The 13,972-nt window shown below is 38.3% G+C and overlaps 1 protein-coding gene across 3 annotated transcripts in view; it reads left to right on the top strand.

Annotated features, from left to right (window-relative positions):
- The first annotated feature begins 5,985 nt into the window (after positions 1–5,985).
- Positions 5,986–13,972, top strand: part of vta1 (vesicle (multivesicular body) trafficking 1) — an 84,457-nt gene continuing 76,470 nt past the window's right edge. For all 3 annotated transcript variants that reach the window (XM_022206562.2, XM_022206561.2, XM_022206559.2), the window contains exon 1: positions 5,986–6,174. In XM_022206562.2, coding sequence (XP_022062254.1) covers positions 6,084–6,174 — 91 coding nt within the window. In that variant the 5' untranslated portion in view covers positions 5,986–6,083. The remainder of the gene's footprint in view (positions 6,175–13,972) is intronic.

The following is a 13,972-nucleotide window of genomic DNA, read 5'->3' as shown; positions in this document are numbered from 1 at the left end:
TTTCCAGCTGTACAAGAAACATACTAGTTGTGCTTTTTGTTGTTTGACACTTTGATCTTTATGACTATTTTATGGATAGTATGAAGAAATTCTTTAGAAATGCATACTCCCCACGTAGTGAGTCATGGCAGGGGCAGAAAAGGGCCACAAATAGCAGCAGGCCCAGTTTGGTCCACCAAATTCAAACTGTAAATCATTAAATAAAATCACAAATCTGTGTTATTAGTGTTTGGCTGAAATGTTAAATGAAAATGATCTTCCAGTACTAGTCTCCTGATGTTTGTGTGTGTGCAATGAATGCAAAAACAAAAAGTTTATTCAAAATATTCAAGTGACACCTAATTTCACTCAATAGCAGCTTTTTCAGAGATATTGCAACATATTTGCCGTTTATTATTGCAGTTTATTTTTATACAAAAATACATGAAGTCAAACCAAACCACATGAATGATGTATTGAGTCACACAGTAACATTCAACAGTGCACCTCTGATTGGATCTGTGCTGCTCCTCCATCCCTTCACTTTCTTCTTCAGAGCCTTGTCCACGTTTGTTGGGATTGGAGAGTACTTTCTGTGCCTTGGAAAAGTATTCACTCCCTTTGGATTTTTACCTATTTTGTTACATTACAACCTCTAATTTAAATTATTTTGAAAATCTTTTCTTAAGATCTGAATTTTACTTGATGGATCTGCACAAAATAGTCTAAGTTTGAAAGTGAAATCAGAGTTAAAGGACATGTGTTGGTCAAAGATACCTTCAAGATTCCTCACAGTAGTACTAGAGGCCAATGTAATGCCATCCAGAGTAAATCTATGCTTTGAAAGCAAGTTTCTGAAATGTTTGGGTCCAAATACAATGACTTCAGTCTCGTCTGAATTCAGCAGTAGGAAAGTACAGGATACTAATGACGGCCTTCACAGACTGGACCACTAAGAACTGTCTCCTGCTAGACATCTCCAATGCCAAGGAGATGGCTGTAGACTTCCACGAGTCTAAGCCCCCACAATAGCCTGTCAGCATTAGTGGGGAGGACACTGAAGTGGTGCAAACATACAGATACCTGGGTTTGGACCCTGACAATAAAGTGGACTGGTCCACCAACACAGATGACGTGTACCAGATGGGGCAGCGCTGACTGTTCTTTCTCAGAAGATGGAGATCCTTCGACGTATGCAGTGAAATGCTGCATGTGTTCTACCAGTCAGTGGTGACCAATGTTCTTTTCTGTGGTCTGTTGGGGTGGCAGCATCACTGAAGGGAACACCAGGCGACCGGACAGGCTGGTGAGGAATCCTGATTCTGTGCTCAGCAGGAGTTTGGACTCACCGAGGACTGTGACACACACAGTACTGTGTCGTCCATCCTTAACAATGCCAGCCACCGTCTTCACAGCTGGACAGAGGAGCAGCTACAGCAAGCGGCTCGTCTCACCGTACAGCAGGACTGAATGGTTCAGGAGATCTTTTGTCCTCACAGCCATCACGCTCTGTAACGGTTCGGTCAAAACAGTGCAGTGACTCATGACCTGAAGAGTTGGCTCCTTCGTTCCAGTGACTCAGTTCAACCGTGCATTAAACCTACCACCCTGGGCCCACCAGAGTAATAGGCTACTATTAGTTCTATTTTTTCACATTGCACCTTTGTACTTTATAGTATTTTTTGTACACTGTATTCTCATAACATTATATTATATTGTAAATACCCCCGATTAAGATCAATTTCAGCATTTTTAGGCATCATATTGCTGTTTCTTTGACCAGCACGATTTGCACATCAATTGCAGTAGTGGTTGATTGTTATATATGTCTATGTATGTAAAATGTGTGTGTTTTTTTGTTTAACATAGTGTACTATATATTATGGCAAGGCTGAAGCATCTAAGTACTGCAATACCCATTAGCCTAACGTCATCTATTGTTATATTTCAGAAGTCTTATTGCAGATGTTCCCAAAATGTGCCACCAGAGTTATTAGTTTTCTATCAAACTGAGGCAGAATTTGAAAGGGAACTGATTCCAGCTGTGCAATCTTTAGCTCTCTGCCACCAGCAGCAGCCCATTTGACAGAATTTGAAGATCAATGACTGAATTTTTTTCCCACCGAAATGCACTTTAGGAATCAAAGTTATCCTCTTCCCTGAATTTTGTATGCACAGCTTCAGCTGTTGACTTTTAATCAAAGAGCTAAATATTTTTGCAATGCCCTTCATTAGAAGTGATCATAAAACTGTGAGAGCCAGTCCGAGCTACAGATGTGCTCCAGCTGTGAATCACTTGACATTTTTTTATGGGTTAAATTAATTAAGATTAAGGTTTTAACTTCCAGAGGTGGAAACAGCAAGAAATATTTGTCCCACTTTGCAACTGTATTGAATCAGGCAGCTACATGAGCTTTTCATAATTTTTTATTTCTTGTTTTCTTATTTGTATGGCACTTTTTTGTATAGCTTGCTGCAATTCATAGTGACAGATGACTGATCAGCTGATAATAAAATTGGAAACAGTAAAAAATAAAGGTGGAAATGGAATAACAAACCCACTGAAATAGATTTAAATGATATTAATAAAGTCAAAATGTGATTAAAACAGATAAACGATTGATTACCTGGAGAAACTAATCAGCCAGATAAATTGCATCCCTTTTAGGGATTTTAGATAATAAGCTGAGCGGCACAAATTATATTCTACTGAGGCAGTAGAAGATCAGATAAATGGACAGAAACACAGATTTGTCCTCGGGGAAAGCAGGACACAGTAAAAGTCATTGGATACTTACTTCATGTCTACGGCAACTCAGCAGTAAACAAAACCCATCCTCGTTGTAACTGACAGCTCTCATAAATCATATGACATCAATGCAGTGCTTTATACACAAGAAACTTCAAAGTAGACAAAGACAGGACATAAAGTTGCTTCAGGTGAAATGAAAGACATTTGAGTCATGATCTTCCTCTCTCGATGGATCCAGATGTGGTTGTGATTTTGCAGACTTTGACTGTAAGTACAATGACTATATAAACCATTATCATGATACCAAATCTGCAGGGACTCTGGGCCATGTGGAGAGAAATTGAATCATGAGACAGGACTTCATTTGCTACTATGGATATGAATACAGGGTTCTGCACTTAGTTGTAACCCTTTTCAAAGCAAGTTTCTAAATGGTTCTCGACATTGGCATTCATACAGTGGAGCTCTGCTGCTTCAAATAGCAGATAGATTGTTGATACGGCAGACTGTATGTAAGAGATGGACATAGCTTCCATGATGTCACCCATTTGTTTGTGGACTGCCATTTGTTTGAGGCCTCAAGTTTCAAATTTGGCAAGATCTTGTTTTTTTGAAACTGGCACAGCTGTCTTGTGAAGGATCTGACTGAGAACCCAAGAACATACCAAATCTCATTGAGTATCTGTGGGATCTGCCAGGATAAGCCAGATCTCGGTAGGTTCCACCCAGCAACCACCGGGACCCACAGAATTCACTGCCACCATCTCAATGCCACAGGAGGTTCTAAAAATGCACTGTTTAAAAACACACACACACACATACACAGAACAACCTAATATCCTCCTGAGAATGCAGCAATTTAGATTTAGATTTAGATCAGTCAAACAGGGACAATAAAGTTTTTTATTTTTGCTTAAATCAAAGCCACACCCTTCCCTGGACTCTTGGATTCAACCTTTCCCCGTCTGTCTTTATGTAGTAGCTCTGCAGAACATGCCAACAACAGCTCAACTCCACCGACTTATGAACAATGAGGGGGATAACGTCTGGCATGATGGCAGCCAAGAAATGTAAAAATAAATCACCAAGGAAGTGGGTGGGCTTAGACTAAAAGCTATTCATCGATCCATCAGCTTGCAGATTCTCCCAGACTCTTGATCCAAGCCTCTTAACCGCAACTGCTTTCCAAGCCTCATGTGAGTTTTAATTCCAAGTTGTGGTTCAGTAAGAGCTGGGCAGTATGACCCTAAGCCAACCACATATAAATATATAACAGCACTTCCCACTGTGGTTTGGAGCAGAGAAAACACTGGCACCCAGAGGGCCTGCCTTACCAAAGTCAATGAAAAGCCCAGAGAATGTCAAGGCGTTGCAGTGTTTCCTTTGTTGTGCCGCTCAGGTCACAGGTTCATTCAACCACAATCTGAACCAAACCAATTGAAGTTGTCATTTTTACCACAGGCCATAAACTCTCTTAACTGTAACAGACGACCTCTCTGCTCCAAGCCCACCCACTGTCTTGGAAATGTAATTTGTTGTATTTTGGGGGGCTCAGTCTGATTTACCTCCTTTAGCATGTCTTTATTTTGTTTGTTGTGAATATGTTTTGGCTTGTACGCCTGTCTGCAAACTTAATTTGAGGGCTCATGGGTGTAAATTGATCTCAAACCAAACTTCCTGAACAGAGCTTTTTAACGGGACTCATCCTGAGTGATCAAACTCCACTTCAGCAACAAATGACTCTGAGCTGATAAAAATTCAACTAATGTGATGATATTTGAGTTACATTTTGTCAGAAAGGTCACTTTAAGTGCTGTTTTCTGTTCATGATTATTTAAATAAGAGCTTTAAAAATGGAATTCAGATGAATCTAAGGAACATTTCTAGTTGTAATTGCCACTTTTCTATTTCAGGCTATTTATTTATTACTGTCTTTATTTTCATTGATAAAGGGGGGAAAAGCCCCATTTACTGTCTTGTTACACTCAGGTTTCACAAAAACATCCTTAATTCCATTTTTAGTTTCTTTGCAGATTGTTTTCTGTGTAAAAAAACTCAACATCATCCATTTTGTGTGTGTAAATAATGAAAGAACAGATTGAAAATTATGATTATTGTTGTTATTATTAAATCACAACATGTCCATGAACATTGAATATCATAATTTAATCACTTTAGCACTGGAAATACTGGATAAACAAGACCGCCACTGATGTACTTGCTTAAAAAAATACCCATACGACAAACAACCTGAACCTCAGCACATGGTTGGATTGATTTTCTACAGGGGAGAATTTGTTTTTAGTACAGACATCCAGAAACTAGTCAATTTACTTGTGTATTTTCCACTACATTCAGACATTTCATACACTGAACAATCAACTGTCTATGGGAGAAAAGTATATTTTTGTAAAGTAGAAAGAAAAGCATTTTTGACAGATTTCCCTCAGTGGGACCTTATGGAGGACCAGTTTTAGTTGATGATGGACTGCATTAGTACAAAGGTTCATATAAAATCAAATCAAAAGAACTTTATTTATATAGCATGTTTAAAAAACACCTGAGTTTACCAAAGTGCTGCACATGTTAACAGTTAGTCAACAAATCAATTAAACTATATGGACTCAAATGATGATATAAAGGTAAACCTGTGGCTTTTATGACCTCTGGAATTCTTATGCCAAGGGAATTTCAAGCCTTGCAAATTGAGATGGAGTTATTAAATAAATGAATGACACAAAGTCGTATTAGAAATTATTTAAAAAACATATGCACAAAAAATAAACATTAAGTGATAATAAAGAAACAATGATTGTATTAAAATGTAAATATTAGATCAAAAACAGAGTGGACAGTCGAGGGATAATACACACACATTTTAAAAAAATTATCATTAGGATGTCCAAAAAAACCAAACAATAACTGAGATGAAATCTAATTTGTTTTATTTATATTTAGCAATATTTTTCATTAAAAACATCCTTGCTTTCAAGCATTGCGTTTAACAAATTTTTGAAGTAAAGGAGAAGCACATATAGATCAAATACGAATGATACAAACAACAGTGACATAAATAGTCATAGTTATTGTTCATGTTTTATACTTAAAATTTCTGCATAAAAAGAAAAGGAAATTTGATTCAGGGATAAACGTTGGATAGTATTTTAGAAGCTCATTACTTGTTAAAAATGTACAGCCATGGATCCAGCTGAACTGGTGGGTGACGTCATCTGTCCCGCCTCGGCGGCCGCTTCTATTGGGTGCACACGCGGAAGTGAGAGGAACACTTGCTAACAACAACACTGACTTACACTGGTGTACTTTTGCCTCTCGGAGAGGTTTTAAGTCACTCATGGCTTTACCACCTCAGCTCAGATCCATCCAGCACCACCTGCGGACCGCACAGGAGCATGAGAAACGGGACCCGGTCGTCGCTTACTACTGTAAGTTTATGAATTGGCTAACGTTAGCGGGAGCTACTGTGGTTAGCATCCCAGCTTTGTTTACCTGCACCGACAGCTCACACCAGTGGGTTAGCTTAGCCTCTAACTTTTACCTTACCTCGCAGTTTAAACACAAACCTCTCACAGACAATAATGGATTTAAATCTTTTTAAACGCTGCAGAGCTGAAGGCTTCAGTCAGTCCGCACTCTTAACATGTGCTAATCACAAATCAGTACTCGCTTTGACAGCTCAAACTTCATTAGCTGGCTAACGCTTCCTGGACGTCATGATAGCTGTAATTTTTGGGGAATTTCACAAACTGTTTACTGAGGCAAATATCTGCCCCAAATACATAATTACATATGGTTTGATCTGTGAGGCTTTACCTGGTCTACTTTTATCCTGCTAACTTTTGCAGAAATTGCTAACTATTAACAGTCAGACTCTCCAGTTAATCAGACTTGGCAAACTGCCATAGAGGTTTGAAGTGAGCAGCAAGAATGTACCAGCATCTGACTGATGGCTGATGTAAAGTCCTCGTCCAGCTTGTTCCTTACTGGCTTTGTGTGTCAGCTAACATAGTCATGAGTCTCTGTAGTCATGGCATGGCTGGCTCAGCTGTAAAGAATGGACTCCACCCAACTGCACTGCAAACGTCACTGGATAAACTGTGATTTTAGTTGTTGTAATTTGCTGCTGCTTTGCCTCTCAAAATGATTATCTTTTCTTTTGTCCTATGTGAGAAACTGTATTAATATTTGCCAAATATTGTTGATGTATATTTTATATATTGACACTTATGCCAATATGATACCTGAGTTTCAGTCCTGATGCCCAAATAAAACGTCTTTCAGTCTTTACTTTAGCAATAGACACATATTTATATATCCCTGTTTTTCATCAGCAAAAAACCCTACATTTTCAAATGTTAAAGCGAAGGTCTTGTGATATTCTCCATTTATCTTGTTATATTTATTACATGATATGATTTGATCCTTTTATCAAGAATTGCTTGTGAACAAAAGCCACATAGAGTCCTCTTAATGTTTCTTCAGGACGATAAACTTGACATCTTAAACTCTAAACGAGTTTGGATCTGAACCTCAGACAGTGTATAGGAAAGCATTTAGAGTCAAATCATAGATTTGGGTGTTTTCCTGGGTTTCATTGACAGTATTTAGCATTGAAACTTTGTTGAACTAAGGATGTTAAAAACTGTCTTCACCACATATTTCCCACAGTGGGCCCACATCACTTGAAATTAACAAAGAAAACTTTTTAAAAAAATGATAAAGCACAAGTCTTATTTGTTTTTTCTTGTATTTTCTTTGCTTTGTTATATAACCTGATTGTCCTGCGGCCATGAATGCATATTAAAGCACTGATTGTGGATGAGTCCGCTGCTGAAAACAACCCTGAAGAAGTGCATTATTTCTTTTCATTTGTGTCATGTTTGTTAAAAATGACAGTGTCCAACTGTTGCCTTTCCTTAAAGATGAAACATAATATTTGTGTAGTGATTTTAAAGAGCACATTGATTCTGATGTTTTCCAGGCATCCATTGACAACATTTTCAAACACAAAAAGTTTGCCTAATTACAGAATAAGAAAAAAGTACAATGCAATAAAAAACATGACAACAAAACAGAAGAATAAAGCATAGAAGACACTTAATTGGTGGCAGCAAGAAATATTACATGACTATAAGCACAAAGGAAATATTGTACAATTATGTATATACATATTGGGAGGAACAAGTGATTGTTTTCAAATCATAACAATACAATTAGATAATTGCAATGACTGCAATTTAGGATATATTAGCAGTGGCTATTAAATAATGATACTAAAGTTTAACTTTATTTAATCTGGGCAAATTTTAATTTTCAGGGGTTGTGTCTGTTTGCCTTTTGATTAATATATATCATGCGGTTTAGGCATGCAAGCTGTGTTATGTAATATTGACACCTTGTGCATTTTGCAGTGTGACTCAGGGTTGTGTGTTATTGGTTTTATAAATTCATTGTGTGTCATTCGTGCTTTAGATGGTATATCATGTTGAAATGTTCCATCACGTCAATGTATTACCCTGTAAATATCGAACTGAAGCTTGCCTTTTAAAAAAATAGATTGCCAGTTGTCTTTGAGTTAGTTCTCCAGCCGGTGGGTGTAGCTGCTGGCTGCTGTTTCTTTCTGATGTCAAACCACTGCTCAAAATTGTGAGGCTCTCAAAATGAATATCCAGTTACAACCAATATTCGGATGTTCGGGTCCAGCCCTAGTATAGATAATAGAGAGATTGGTAGATTTTAAAACTCGTCTTAAAACACACTTTCATTCCCTGGCTTTCCATCCAGCATGAGATTTTGATTTTATTTGTTTTTAGTGCCTTTATTGTGTATTTCTGATTTTATTTGCTTTGTTCAGGATGTGTAGCACTTTGCTTCAGTCTGTGGTTGTTTAAAGTGCTTTATAAATAAAGTTGGATTGGACTGGATGCGGGCTGCACAGTGCCGTAGTGGTTGGCACTTTCGCCTTGCAGCAAGAAGATCCCCAGTTCAAATCCCGGGCTGGGCCTGGGATCTTTCTGCATGTTCTCCCTGTGCATGCGTGGGTTTTCTCTGGGCACTCCGGCTTCCTCCCACAGTCCAAAAATATGCTGAGGTTAATTGATCACTCTAAATTGCCCGTAGGTGTGAATGTGAGTGTGATTGTTTGTCTGTATATGTAGCCCTGTCACAGACTGGCGACCTGTCCAGGGTGTCCCCTGCCTTCGCCCGAGTCAGCTGGGATAGAATCCAGCACCCCCCCGCGACCCTAATGAGGATAAAGCGGTGTATAGAGGATGGATGGATGAATGGATGGACTGGATGCAATATGCTCACACACACAAGTGCCAGTTATAGTTTCTAATTCTGTCACCCAACTCCTACTGCAATCTTCAGTTTCTGAGTGTTTTATTTACAAAACCTTGAGACAGTGGCATACAAATGTAGCATTAGCAGGTGGCCGTGTTATCGCCATAACATTTTAGGTGTAGAAAGTTGCCCTTGTTTCCCCTCAAGTAGGGCAAAGTATCTGAGATGACTTCTGATTGACTGTATAGAGTGCACAGGCTTCAGTGCAGCAGGGGTCTGCATCTGACCTAGTTGAGATGTGGCACATAGGAGCTGCTGTATTCATGAAGAGGTATAAAAAAAAAACCCTGTCAGCTCATCACCATGTGTCCACTGCGCTGACAGACATGTCTACCTGCTTTTTGTGACAGCTGAAGGAGAAGCTGACTGTGATTTGAGGTTATTTTGTGGCTGCAGCTCACCAAGTTATTTTGGTGTTATTAGACAGGACAGGAAATCGTCTGGTGCATCCTAACATGAACCGTTTTCATTATTTTTCTTACAAGTTTTGTTTTCTGTTAGACATATGGTTGCATTATTTCTCATGTAAGGTATGTAAATCTGATTTTTTTTCTGTCTGAAGCAGAAACTATTCTTCATTTAAGGAATACTACCATGACAGTCTGCTTTGTAGTTGGGGTACATACTTGCTCCTTACTCTGCTGTGCAGCTTTATCATTTTAAAGAACACCAACACTAGAAGAGCACGTTGTGTTTGATGTTCAGTGCTTGTATACATGCTGTCAGCACTTTGAAATCCTTAGGGCCACTGTGCTTTGTCACTGAAATTGTTGTCATCACCATTGTAGCAGAAATTTCAGGGTTATTATCCTTTATCTGTTGGTGTTATCTCCCTGTGGTGAAAGTGAGTGTCTATCAGGCTGCTTGTTAAATCAATTAAACCTCAAAGTGGCACGAGGCAGGGAAAGGTAGGGCAAACGGAATCCGGCATAAATGTGGTCAGACCTGTAGGCTTCAGGTTGTTTTCTCCGTAAGAATTATGTCACGCCGTGGCAGCAACTTTCTTCTGTGATTTCTTCGTAACGTGTTGTTCGAAAACTTTTATGTCTCGAGATGATAGTGGCCGGAACCTGCAGATAGAACACTGCTGCCATGTGCTTGAGGTCATTGTTTTTTTTTTTAGCTTTTGGAAAGCTTCACTTAGCCCCTCTGCGGAAACACAGCCAATCAGAGACTCAGCATGGCTCATTACGGATCCCTGATTGGCTGCAGATGACTGAGAGTGAGGGCAATAGAGTGAAAAGGAGGCAGAGGTCCTGCTGGGAAGTGGATGAGGCCAGGATGAGAATAATTATGTATGTGTGTGGTGGGAAAATTCACGGAAACATCATTTTCTGTTTGAATTAAACCAGTCTGACGGAGCGTGTTCATAATTTGCTTTAAAAGACAATTTCCTTCTCTAAGGTGAAGAAGGTGTTTTTCTGTGAGCATCAAGAATATTCTGACAGCATTTCTTAAAGTCGTGGTTGATGGTACTAAACAGTTAATTCCATACAAAGTGCAGTAAAGAGAAAAATGTAATTGCACAGAGTTCTAGGTAATTTCCAGATAGGTTTTTTTCCAGCGACCTTGGAGAATTTGTGCAGGATTGGACCCTGAAATTCAATGCTTTGAAGTAGGGGTCAAAGATCACGGCAATTCTTTGAGCTGAGCGTTTATTTATTCATATGACCCCGTGTGCTACGCTCATGGTTAACTGACGGGAACACCTGAAACCTGAGATGGAGTGACTCTCTTGTTAATGACCAAGTCTTTCCCTTTAGGTTGCCTTGTGAGTAAGCTGTGTGTGATAGTCCAGTCTGGAAGTGAATGCCGTTGATTAGGCTCTGTAGTCATAAAGTGTCTAATCAGGGATCAGTTTCAATCTAGAAATGAAATCAAACAAAGGGCTGGCTCATGCAGCATTGAGTTGACCAGGAAAGTAAAATTTACCAGCTATGAGCCAAGCTAGAGGAAACTTGGTACATAAAAGTTGTCACAGTTTAGTCCTCCAGTTTCCTCCCAGTTGACTGCTTTGGGGTTGCAGGATGGCCACTGACACTGGGAATGCCGCTTTTCTTTCTTGGCTTCTTCTGTTTTGTACAGATAAAAATTGGACAGTTTCTTAACACTTATTTCTATGGCTAAAATGTTTTTCTTTCATTACAGTATCACAGAATATTTGGACTTCAGCAAAAGGACAATTAATGTCATAACAACTGTTTTCATTATATTGCAACAGTTTTCTGTAGCAGTTGAGATTAATCATAATCTGAGTGCTACAAGTTTATATGAAGTTGTATAAAATGTTCATTTGGGTCAGTATAGAATTGCAGGACTTTTTGTTACATAGTTGACATTTTTGCTGTTTTCAGGCCTAAAATCAACATGGCCGCCTATAACCAAACCCCACATGGCATTTTTAGAGAAAGAATCTTCTTAATATTATATAGACAGTTGAGTAAATTCACACACTACTTTATACCACATAACTCAGAAAGCTTTGGAGTCTTGGCAGTCTTTTCTTCAGGAGGAAATTACATCATGTGGAGCAGGTAATGTGATTTGGAAGTAACACACTTCCTTGAGAGGTATTTTTGGAAATAATGGATAACTTAGTTGAAAGTGATTTCTCAGACACAGATACAATTTCTCATTTTCCATGTAAAAGTTGATATATTGCCAAAAAAGAAATATCTGTCATGATTATCTGAACTTAATAAAAAGAACACAGTCAAAACAATTTTTGAATAAACTCTTTTTAATGTTGTTTAGCTAATTAGAAGGTGGTTGTTATTAAATTTGGATAGTTATTTAGTTGACATTTTAATGATATCCAGTCATTTTTTATTAAGAAGTGATTGTTTCCACAATAAATACTTATGGAATTTGTAAAAACATGACCGCAATGAATTCAAGAAACATCCTTTTATTTTTTTTACTTTTAATAAAATATATGCAAGATATAACCCACAGACTTCAAAAGTCCCTCAGTTTTTTATTGACCCATTTAGTTTTGCAGCTAACCTAACCAATATTCATCTTGTAGAGCCAGTTGGAGTATTTCCTCTTAAGCAGCCAGGATGGGCCAAAGTCAGTACTCCTGTGCTTATTGGGGGTTATAATTGTAACGTTACTGCTGGTAGTGCTCTGGCCAGGACTAGCTTCCCTACCATCTGCAGCGGAGCTTCAAACATCCCTGCTCGTGCTGCCAGATTCAGATTGGGTGTCTTTAAAAAAAAAAAAAAAAAAAAAAAGGCAGAGATTTTGGCTTTGATTTTCATATGTTTGGGGTTGACATCTTTTCTCAAATTAAATAATGTTGTCTTCCCTTCCCCTGCTGGGTTTGCTCCTTGTGTGTAAGGGGTAGTCTTTTCATTTAATCCCAGGCTGTTTCCATGATGCTGATGTCAGACCTCAGTGGAAGTCAAATCATGTTTCAGAACTCCTTGTTCTTTTTTTGACTAAATATAGTTGCTATGGTTCTGGCTGGACATTTGTGCTTTCTATCCTGCTGCAGGATGAATTTAGCATGATCAGACACCTCTCTGATGGTGATGGATCTAAGAATTTGCTTATCAGGAATATCTCAGCGGAGTGTAATATGTAATTAAAAAGATTCAGCAGCTTATAGCCATTGAAATTATCATCATTTTTAAAAGACTGCCTATCCTTCCTTGACAGGCAGTGTTAATAAGATGTCATATTACCTCCAGAAATTATGAGTAGCCTCACGAATGACTACAGAGTCCAGTGTTATCAGATAGCACTAAAATATGTAGCTCATTTAAAATATCTGCACCATGGAGTGAGTGTTGCTTTGGGCTATGTGTGGGTTATTTTATTGATATACACTACCATTTAAAAGTTTGGAGTGACTTAGTAATGTCCTTTTATTTTAAAAGAAATGCATTTTTTCAATGAAAATAACGTTAAATTATTAAGAAATAGTCTGGACATGTTAATGTGCTAAATGACTATTCTAACTGGAAATGGCTGATTTTTAATGGAATATCTCCATAGGGGAACATTGCCAGCAACCATCACTCCTGTGTTCTAATGCTACATTGTGTTAGCTAATGGTGTAGAAAGGCTCATTAATGATTAGAAAACCCTTGTGAGTTTTCCTGGAAAACATGAAATTGACCCCAAACTTTAGAACAGTAGCGTATGTCTATGACTCACTAGTCAATGTGTTATTAAAATTATCTGAATGTGTCTCGACTGTGTGCAGCTCAGGTTTTTCTTTTTTTGAAATTCAGTCATTTATTATGTTTATTAGTGCTACAAAAACACATTAAAAGACTTGCCAAGACAGCTAGAGAGAAGTTGAGAAGGCATGGTGGCTGGGATGATTCGGTCTGGAGACTGAATGTTGCTTCTCTTTAGAGTTGACCTGCATTGACATAAAGAAATTCAGATTATATCATATTCCAACACATTGTTTACACTCACATTGAGAAACACTGGTGACAGAAATGTGTCTGCATTCCTTCCCACCTTGTCTTTCATTCAAATATGCAAAAAGGAATCGAAATTGTTTACCATACTTTAAAAACATACTATTAAGATTTTATTAGAACTGTACAATTCTGAATATGTTGTCAACGGATTTTTATTTCTTTTTTTTTTCAGAACTGTCTTGACTGTTCCTAAACATCTATAAGACATTTGTTTATTATTAGGAAATAGCAGGGGCTGCTTACAAGTATGCTGATATTGTGGACATGGGTGACTGGGTTTGTTAGCGATAAGCGGTTTAATTTTATCTCAAAGTAAGAACAAGCCTTGTCTCATTGATGTTCGCTGATAGAAGTGATTGACAGGGCTTCTATGATGGGGAAGGAAGTTGTGTGGTGATTAGCCAGAGCTGCCTCTGTGTGTGTGTGTGTGCGTTGG

Source organism: Acanthochromis polyacanthus, chromosome 16 (assembly GCF_021347895.1).
Source record: "Acanthochromis polyacanthus isolate Apoly-LR-REF ecotype Palm Island chromosome 16, KAUST_Apoly_ChrSc, whole genome shotgun sequence".
NCBI classification, from domain to species: Eukaryota; Metazoa; Chordata; class Actinopteri; family Pomacentridae; genus Acanthochromis; species Acanthochromis polyacanthus.
Note: the sequence above shows the minus strand (reverse complement) of the source record. Positions and strands in the feature narration are given on the sequence as shown.